Below are 10219 nucleotides of genomic sequence, written 5' to 3' on the forward strand. Positions count from 1 at the left end.
GTGCAAACTCTCTGGACATCCACATTGGGATTTCTATAGGACTCATGGGACCCAACAGCCTTCTTTCTGCTAGGATGGAGGAAATGCTTAATTTTAGCAGGTGGTTTCAGGTGCTGTCAGCACCGGCTATAGTGACAGCCCACCACATGGTGGCGCTGTCTGAGATATGCACAACAACTGAGTTTATTAAGTTAAATGGGACTGAAAATGAATAATACCTGCCGCTCACCCCATTATTATAGTTTGTGTGGCCTGAGATAGTCTGAATTGTCACTCTTGTAGGAGTGCGATGGTTAGGTGTTATGTTGGTACTGTCATTGGCAGCACTGGCTGGGGCAACGCGTAGTGCAGGCTGCAGTGACCTCTTGAGAAGGGCCCTGGTACTTAATTGTTTACAAATTAAGCACTCGGGGTTTATTAATTGGCGCCATATGAGTAAAGGTCACAGAGTTACTGCTTCTTGGCTTGCTGTGAGGTGGGAATTATTCCCATGCTCATCAGCAGTGCACATTCTGTAACATTCTTCCAATGCTGGAGCAGAAACCTGCCCTGTAACCCATCCTGTGTACCACGTCCTGCCCTTGCTGTGGTGCGGCCTCTTCTGTCATCTTGGTCCTGTTGGTTATAGTTTCAATAGCACCTGTCAATGGCATATGGGGTCTCTATAAGAACTAAACAGAGCTTTATGAAGACTTTTTGATGCTTTCATGTACCTTTTAATGTATTCCAAGATCTGGGAAGGGACTTCTCTTACCTGCCAGGGCCAGCTGTGTGGTCTGGCATCTTCGCCATTAACCACCCTGGAATTAGGAGTGTAGTGGGGTCTACCACAGCCATAGGCTAAAGAAAGAGAACACAATGAAAAGATGTTCAGGCAAGTAATGTACACATTTCTTTTATTTTTTAAGTATTATACTCACTCATCATCAACAGTTCATTTAGGTGCTCCACACAGAGTGCATACACACATCAATAAAATAGTCCTGTTATGTCTTTGGCAAACAGCCAAAATTGAAAGAAAACAATTGTCTAAAGAAAAGAGTCAAGACTTGTAGAGTTTATTGGTGACTCGAGGAGTAGTGAAGGGGAGACTCAGGCTCTGGGAATATACTCTAGTCAAGCGTCAACATTCCCAATATGAAGACACGGAATAACCTTTTGTAATTTCAAAAAGAATGATTGCCATATTCTGCTTGACCTGCAGCCGTTGGATTAGATATTGTGGTAGACCGAGGTACAGAACATTGGCATAGTCCAACCTAGATACAATGAGAGACCTAACCACTGTTACTTGGGCCTAATGAGGAAGCAGGCAAAGAAATTCCCTCCACATGTGCAAACTCCAAGAGCAAGTTTTCACAACTGCTGACACCTGTGCCCCAAATGAGAGCTGGACATCAAACATCACACCTAAATTCCTAACCACCTCAATTGGAGAGGGCGGAGAAGTAACTCTGTCAGGACAGGCACCAGCCTATCCCGGAAGGGAGTCCTGCCCAAACAGTCAGCCAATTAAGCAGGGCCGCCGTGCAGATGGCAAATGAAACCCTTGTTCTCGCAGAATTCCCATCGTATGTGAGCAGGAGTTGAGTATTATCTGCATATGAGATGATCTTCAGGTTATAGGTTTCCTCTGAATACGCCAACGGGGACAATGGCCGGTCCTCGAGTCTGAAATCTGCCTCGGTAGGGAGATGGAGCCGTCCCCCTCTCTCAATAAAAATACATGTTATAAAAAAGGCTGGTCCCCAGGGGATTGGGCCCCCGTGGCTGAAATCAGACCGGGGGGTCTCGTGGCCCCCCCTCTGGCCCGCTCTCCCATTACAAAAAGGCTGGGTCCCGGGGATGGGGTACCCGGGCCAAAATGGGCCTTGGGAGGTGGGCCACGTGGCCCCAATCTCCTAATAGCATTTTATGGAACAAAAAGGCTGGCCCCAGAGGAAGTCGTCGAAGGCCGGTCCCCTTTCTCCACCACTCTGCAAACCAGCCTCCTGGTACACAACGTGTTGGGGGATGAAGTCCCTATGGCTCCTGATGGCCCTTGGGGGCCAACAACCCCTCCAATTACTTCCAGTAAATCCCACACAGTGGGATTACTTGGACCTCATGGTAGGCTCCACCCCCTTTCTCCACCACTTGGGAACACGCCTCCTGGCACACTACTGGTTGAGGAATAAAGTCCCCTTGGCTATTTAGGGTCCTAGGGGTCAACTACCCCATCTGTTAACTCCAGTTTGTTCCACACAACAGGATTGCTGAGAGGTCATCCGAGGTCCCACCCCCTTTCTCCACTACCCTGCAGACATGCCTCCTGGTGCACTACTGGTTGGGGGATGAAGTCCTCGTGGATGGTGATGGTCCTTGGGGGCTAAGAACCCATCCTGTTACCTCCAGTAAATCCCACACTGCAGGATTGCAGAGAGATCGTTGGACTCCCCGCCTCCTTTCTTCACCACTCTGCAAATGCGTGTCCTGGCACACTACTTGTTGGGGCATGAAGTCCCTTTGGATGCTGTGGGTCCTTGTGGGCTTAGAAGCCCTTCTGTTACCAGCAGTAAGTCCCAGACAGCGGAATTGCTGAGAGCTGATCGGAGGCCCTGTTTCTTTTCTCCAACACTCTGCTGATGCGCGTAGTAGTTAAAAAACCATAGAAATTCACTCAAAAATCCAAAGGTTACAGAGACATTGTAGTTAGGAAATAGAATTTTTAAAACACCTTAGAAATTCACTTAAAAAAACAAGGATTACAGGCACGTTATAGTTAGGAAATAGAATTATAAAAACCATAGAAATTCACTGAAAAAAACAAAGGCTTCAGGGACGTTATAGTTAGGCTCAGATTTCACTTGTTCAAAACCCTTTGAAATTCAGCCGTTATAGTTACCTGAGCTAACTACAACTTATGCTCCTGCTCATGACCTCACATATTACATCACTCACGGCATGGTTAGTGACATCACTGATGACATGACTGATGATATCATCCACAGAATCACTCATATGCCCACTCACATCACCATATAACCTCTTGTACGCCCACTCACACAGGCAATCCCATACCCATTCAGAGACCCATACAAGTACTCTCATACCCACTCACTCCTCCATAGAGCCACTCAAACACCCACCCACTCACTCATACAGCCACTCACACCACCATACACTCACCCATATAGCTACTCACACACAGACTTATTCACGTATACAGCCACTCACTCACCCATACAACCACTTACACACCCAGTCACTCACTCATAGAGCCATTCAGACACCCACTCACCCACCCATACAATCACTCACACAGCCACCCACTCACCCATACAGCCACTGACATGCCCACTCACTCACCAACATAGCCACTCACACAACCACACTTACCCACACAGCTACTCAGATACCTACTTTTACACCCATGCAGCCACTCACCCACCCATGCACACACCCATACAGCCACTCACTCACCCACAAAACCACTCACACACTCACTCAACACCCATACAACTACTCAGATACCCACTCACACACCCATACAACGACTAACACAACCACTCACACACCTACAGACCTAGTCAGAGACCGTTCGATTGATTCACCCACACAGTCACTCATGCATGCACTCACACCCATACAGAGACCCACACACTGATACAGACAGTCACACACCCACTCAGATCACACGTTAGAGATAGTATCACTCATAGGTAGTACAACTAGCTTACTAATCTAACTTTTGTAGTAGGTTAGTATATATGTTTAACACCAATAAACTCTTAAAACCACTTACACTCACTTAATGATGCCATCAGTGATGTCATTTGAGATGTCATCAGTGATGTCAATCACCATGTCATGAGTGATGTAATATGGGAGGCCAAAAGTTATAGTTAGCTCAGGTAACTATAACCGCTGCATTTCCATAGTTTTGTTTGAGTGAAAGCTGAGCCTAACTATAACATCCCTGTAAACTTTGGCTTTTTCAGTGAATTCTACGGGTTTTATAATTTTATTTCCTAGCTATAACGCCCCTGTAACCTTTGTTTTTTTTCAATGAATTTCTAATGTTTTTTAAAATCTATTTCCTAACTATAACGTCCCTGTAACCTACGTGAATTATATATATAAAAAACACTTTATACCTACATTTAATACTTACCGTAACTTTTTTCTTTACTACGACTATGCCTTTCCCATTCATGCTTTTACAATTATATTTGTTGCAAAGGCAACCATGGTAAAAGCATCTCATAAAAACATTTGTTGTAAACTCAGGTGTTGTACAGATGTTGTAGTTGCAATGCCTTCATTGTAAAGCCATCTCATTGTTCAGCCTTCATTATAAATGCTGCTACCCCGGAGGAAGTAGTGTCTTTTACCATCGATGAATCATTCAATACATTGAAAGATCAGAAAGTGGGGAAAGCTCCTGGTATTGACGGGATCTTCTCTGACTTGTTCTGTGCCGAACCTCTGATATGGTCTCACTATATAAATATCCTGATTAATGCACTCTCTGCGGGTGCCCCTATCTCTAGTTCACGGAAAGGGGCTGAAATAATACCTTAAAAGGGCAAGAGCCTGGTGATTACCACCACATATCCCTGATCGGTAACATCCAAACAATATACAGTAAACAACTTCTCGTATGACTTTGCGATTGGATTAGATCCAATGAGGCCTTATCCCACCAGCAAGCTGGTTTCATTACCAAAACTAGCACAATGGATTAGATTTTCCAGTGTATGACCCTAAAATGGAAAGTTGCTGACCTTGAATAGGGGGCTCTCTTCATCGCCTTTGTTCATCTACGCGTAGCGTTTGACCTTGTCCCAAGGGCAAAACTTTGGGAGGTCCTCACGAACATCTTTGTTCTCTCAGGGCTATTGATGTTGATTTGGAATCTGTACAGCAATAAACTATGTCAGAGTCAGATGGGGCCTGGGGGACCACAGATAACTTTCCAATTAGGAGTGGTGTTTGGCAAGGTTGCGTCCTTGCTCCCACAATATTTGTATTATTCATTGATGAAAGTATACCCTATTTAATGAATTTTGTGAATGTTGCTCCCAAAATTTCTGGCTCCAAAATATCAAGTTTACTTTTTGCTGACAATGAACTTGTCTTATCCAAAACTGCTGTGGGCCTTAACGTCCTTTTGTGGAAGTGTAACTAATTTTGTAAAGACCATGGCCTTGAAATAAACAAGTCTAAAACAAAATACATGATATTAACACATAGCAAGAAAGTCAAAAGGATTGTAGCTCTAGATGGAGCCAAATTTGATAGGAGGACCTAATTTGACTATCTAGGGTGAGGTTGTCTAACTCCACTAATTTGGTCAGCGCTGATAGGAAAAGCTTCTCTGTCCTTTAACTACAAAGCCAGGTCTATCGTCAGATTTCCGAACAAAGCCTCCTCTTATCCTATTTCACCAGCACTGGAAATATATAGGGCCCAAGTGTGCAGTGCTGCTCTTTATGGTTCTGATTTGTGGGGAAAATATAATCTGGACATGTTAGATAAAGGCGAAAATTCAGTTTTAAGATTTTTACTGAAGTTTCACTACTCCACTATTTCCCCTAAGGTTTCACCTAAATGTTAGGCAAATCTCAGACACAGCCCACCTTAAAACTATTTTGTTTTGGGCAAGGATATGTACACCCAAGCAACGTGCAGAAATTTTAGCCCAGTGCTTGGCCCTTAGGATCCCATAGTTAGCCCATGTCAAACTATGGCTGGTTAAAATAAGGATTACATAATTCCTGGCTCCAATCAATGACCAGCAGATCCCGACTTCTCATTAAAGACCACTACTGGAATGTTGTCGTTGGCTCTAAAATTTCAGCGATCCCCTCAGGCAGTTTATCAGGTCATTACCAGTCTTTTAAATGTGGCTTCCATTTTGAAGATTTTATGGACTATGTGAATATGCCATTATCTAGGTCTCTTTATATCAAATTTAGATTGGGAATTTTCCCAACTGCTTCTTTTACCTCAACTAGGAGGAATGTTAACTTTTCCAAACCTCTACCCCTTGGGTTGTCAGTCAGTGGAGAACGACAAGCACCTACTGTTTTTCTGTAGTGCACACACCAAAACGCATGCTCGTTGGGTTATCCCTCTGTGTCGCCTCCTTGGGCTTGATAAAAGGCACTATGCATTGAGCATATGGAGGGCAGATACTAGGAGCTGTGTTGTTTAGTTGGTTGCTAGCTACTTAAAGTCTATATGGCATGTCAGGAAAAGAGTTATGAATACCCTAACACACCATTCACTTTTAGTTTAAAAAGGCTTACGGCTCTTTTTAAGAGATTTTAATTTATTTTATGCTTTTGTATATTGTTAGCTACTAGATAATAGGATTTGGTCGAAAGGCCCTATTAATTTCCTGTTTGTTGGAAATAGAATTTCTTTCAAATGTTTTTTGCTGAATTGAAATGTTTATACTGTGCCATGCTCTTAAATTTATGCTGCTATGTGTTCTTTTATGGGTTTTTTCTGAAACTGAAATAATGTCAAATGATGATGAACATGAAAATAGGTACATAATACATTCGAAATGTACCATTGTGTTCACTACAGCTATTTTAAATGGAAAGAGGTGCATCAATTGCTTTACATTGCCGCATGATTTAGTCACCATGTTGCACTATCTGGTCTTTCGCTACTGCTTAATTCCTATGGCCATGACTTTAGTGTGCTGGGCATACATTACCATGAAGTGACCCAATTTATTGGACAACTGCACAATAGTCTGCCACAGCTAAAACTTTATATAGTACAACAATAATGTTCAAATTCAAAGCATTAGCTTCTGAATACTGAACGGCAGTTTCCCAAAATTAAACAGTTATGAATGAATGAGTGAGTGAATGAATGATTGGGGTTTTTTAAAGCGCGCTGCTACCTAGGAGTGTCCCGGCGCTGATCCAACTACAGGTCCAGTGTGGCGTGTTATAAGGTGAATAAATGGGTTTTTAAGATTTGTTATCAGAAAACCTCATTATTGTATGTAAATTATCATTTATTCTGGTGAATGCTACATACACTACACTGTATTACTTACAAGGGACTTCACTTGAATGCTGTCTGTGGGGAACCAGTTATATTTAAATATGTATTTGCTTACTTGTGTATATTTAGTTTTACGGTGCTAATCATGTCGCTGTTTTGCCACTCCTGAGAACTTGAGAGGTATTAACAGGTGCAAATTTAGCATTCGCTTTTTAATCATATCCATGGGCACGGATATTTTGTGTACTTTGTCTTGCCAAAGTTTTAGATGTGGTCACAGCACTTTTTTCTAAATACAAAAAGCAAATCAAAGCACATCAAATGCATTGAAAACACATTTTCTGAATATTAGGTATGACTTTTTTCGGACTTGTCTTGATGAGGCCCTAAATATTTAAATCCTAACACAGGCCCTCATTTTGGGTGCTGCCGGAGTACCCTTATCAAACGCAAACACGGTTGCATCAAACCATCAGATTGTTCCCATTCGAATTTAGCCAGGTAACACCTGGGGAAATTCCCATGGAGAAAAAAACAGATCAGTATGAGAAAAAGTGAACAGAATCCAGGTGCTGTAACTCCAATTCGGCAATTAAGTCTTCATTCCAATTTGGAAAAGTCATAAATTCACCCTGGGACAAAAACCTATGATCTGATAATTGATTTTATCGAAGCAAATGTACCGCACAGTATTTCTGTGGGTCTACAACCAGGATCGGAGTGTCCTAAATACAACACATTGTAATGAAAAGACCACTCACTGTAAAATATACCACTGCCCTTCAGTTAGTAGAATTCTGATATAGCCTGTTGCAAATGCGTGGCATTAGCGCAAAAAAGACCACAGTAAAATGTACCACGTAATGTCACTTAATACTGAGATATAGGCATGCAGTGACCCACGTCAGCAGGTGAAAGCCAAAAAATCCATATAATTGTTTATGGAATCAGAGGATTGCAATTGGATAACTACGTGCATTTCCACAATTTCTTTAAGCACTCTGCACTGCAGGGTGCTTAAAGAAATTGTGCATATTCTTGCATTGCAGTGTGCAGATTAGCAGACATTCCTGTAGGAAATGCTTGTGATATATTCTAGATCCATAACTTTGCACTAAAAGTAATATGGCGGGTATGTGACATTTCCACTCCAATTGTACCCATGTTGTACTTTCCCCATCAGGCCGATTCCAGTCTATGCAGTCATCATAATTACAGTACAGGACCTTTAGCTACATTAACATGCCCAATAGACTTCCATTTACACCAGGTGTGTCAAGCGTCCATCCAATAAGCTTAGAGCCACACCTGAGTTTTCAGATAACCAGACTTTATAAATTATTCCTTATTTAGATTCATGCAGATCTCCTAAAGATCTGGCCTGGGTCCAACCCTTGAGGACCATTGTTGAACAACCATTATTTACACGTGATGGGTTGTTAAATGGGACAGCTGAGATAAAATGGCTGCCGCTACCATTGTGAAACATTGACCCAAGCATCCATAAGGCAGCTCTGGAGGCTGCCTGGTTAGGAAGAGCGGCCATGTTGAGAACTTGAAATGCGGTCACTAGAGGAAGAGAGGACACATTGAGAGGGTGCCAGTTTATAGCTTACCGCCTGCGGCCAGCAGAACTGTGACCAGAAGTTTCAGCATCTCTGCAGAAGGGTTCAACGTGGACGAGGCGCCTGCCATGTGGCCTCTTATATACCCCCCTTATCTAGCAGCCCTGAGAATGTAACCTCGCTTCACAGGTGTGAGCCACGCAGGTGTTTCAGACAGTCACCCTTGGCTGTGGCACAGTTTATTCTCAGACTCCTCTGTCCTTGTGAGACCAAAAATGGTCTCATTTCCCAACAAGACAGATTTCTGAAAGGTACACAACAGGTAGAACGCTATGTGCAGGGACAGGTATTTGACCATAGTTAATCTTGAGCTGACATAAGCAGCACAGCATACCAAAAAAATGATTAAGAAAATTACAGATTAATTGAAACCGACACATTTCTGACTGGAGCTGCTCTTTAAATGTGATTGAAAAACTTGGGGCATCTATAATATTCTGGCAGATGAGAGCTAGATTACATTGGGAGGTGCTGTGACATCTTTTACCTTTAAAACTAAACGTATTTCGATTAAAAGAGATTATAAAACCGGACTGTAAGCCTGGTTGCCGAAAGAATTGGCGCCAAAATATGTGACAATGATACGGTGCAAATAGTTTACAAGAAAATACCATCCTACAGTGTCATCCAGCTCTTTTCTGTCCACCATCTAATACATTCTTTCAAATAAATTTCACTGGGGAGATGAATCATGTCACTGATGGCATATATGTTGGAAGGATTGCTTGCATGATGCAAATAACCAGGGCACAAGTCGGGGGTACACGCGGGTACACAGCATCACCCACTATTTTCACAGGTTGGACGCCATTCCCGCTGCAAAGAAGTTGGGCCCCACAGAAATATGCTGAACTTGTCCCGTGTAATTTTTAGACACCGGGGACACGTTCAGCAGTGCCTGCATGTTGTCTGCTTTCGATTCCCAGCAGCAACCTGCAGGCAGTGAGGGAGCTTTTTTTCACCTCCAGTTTGGCCAAAGTTAATGGGCCGCCATTAGGCCTCCTTTTGTTTGAATATCCTGACTAGGGGAGGCCTGGAATCTCACACTTAAATGTAAATGTCACAGATGGGAAACAAAGGCACACATATGCTAGCATCTGATGTGCGGAACAGGAGGAGCTTCGAAATGAGCAAAAGCGAAAGCCCTGGACATTGTTTTTCCTTTAAAGAAACTTTATTAATGGTTTTAAATGGCAGCGACCCACATGGGTGCTTACTGACTACCAGTTTTAGGATGCAATCTTGTAACTCACCTGAGTGGAATTACGATAATAATAAAATAAATAAGGGACTACACTGGTATCTTTTGCTTCCCTTTATTTGCACCAGCTGTCCTGGGGAAGGGCGTTGGCGCGAAACGCGTTAACAGTAGGATAAGAGGATTATGTTCAAGAGGATCGCTTTTGTCTACTATCATCCACCTCCTGGGTGTGCAGTTCCACAGAGGGGCCACCTTTGCATTTTTAATATATATATATATATATCAGGGGCGGCTGGTGACATTTGAAAGTGGTGAGGCGTACACTAATTTGCATATTGCACCGCAGCGAGCGCAGCGAGCGAGCCCGAACCACCTTGCATCC

General features: G+C 43.0%; 1 protein-coding gene across 1 annotated transcript in view; it reads right to left on the reverse strand.

Moving 5' to 3' along the window:
- Positions 1-8712, reverse strand: part of LOC144754600 (chymotrypsin-like elastase family member 3B) — a 55619-nt gene extending 46907 nt beyond the window's left edge. The window contains exons 1-2 of the mRNA XM_078642607.1: positions 8628-8712; positions 755-840 (exon numbers count right to left, since the gene is read on the reverse strand). Of these exons, the coding sequence (XP_078498733.1) occupies positions 755-840; positions 8628-8706 (165 nt within the window). The 5' untranslated portion in view covers positions 8707-8712. The remainder of the gene's footprint in view (positions 1-754; positions 841-8627) is intronic.
- Between the last annotated feature and the right edge of the window lie 1507 nt (positions 8713-10219).

The sequence above is a fragment of the Lissotriton helveticus genome, chromosome 5_1 (assembly GCF_964261635.1).
Source record: "Lissotriton helveticus chromosome 5_1, aLisHel1.1, whole genome shotgun sequence".
Lineage (NCBI taxonomy): Eukaryota > Metazoa > Chordata > Amphibia > Caudata > Salamandridae > Lissotriton > Lissotriton helveticus.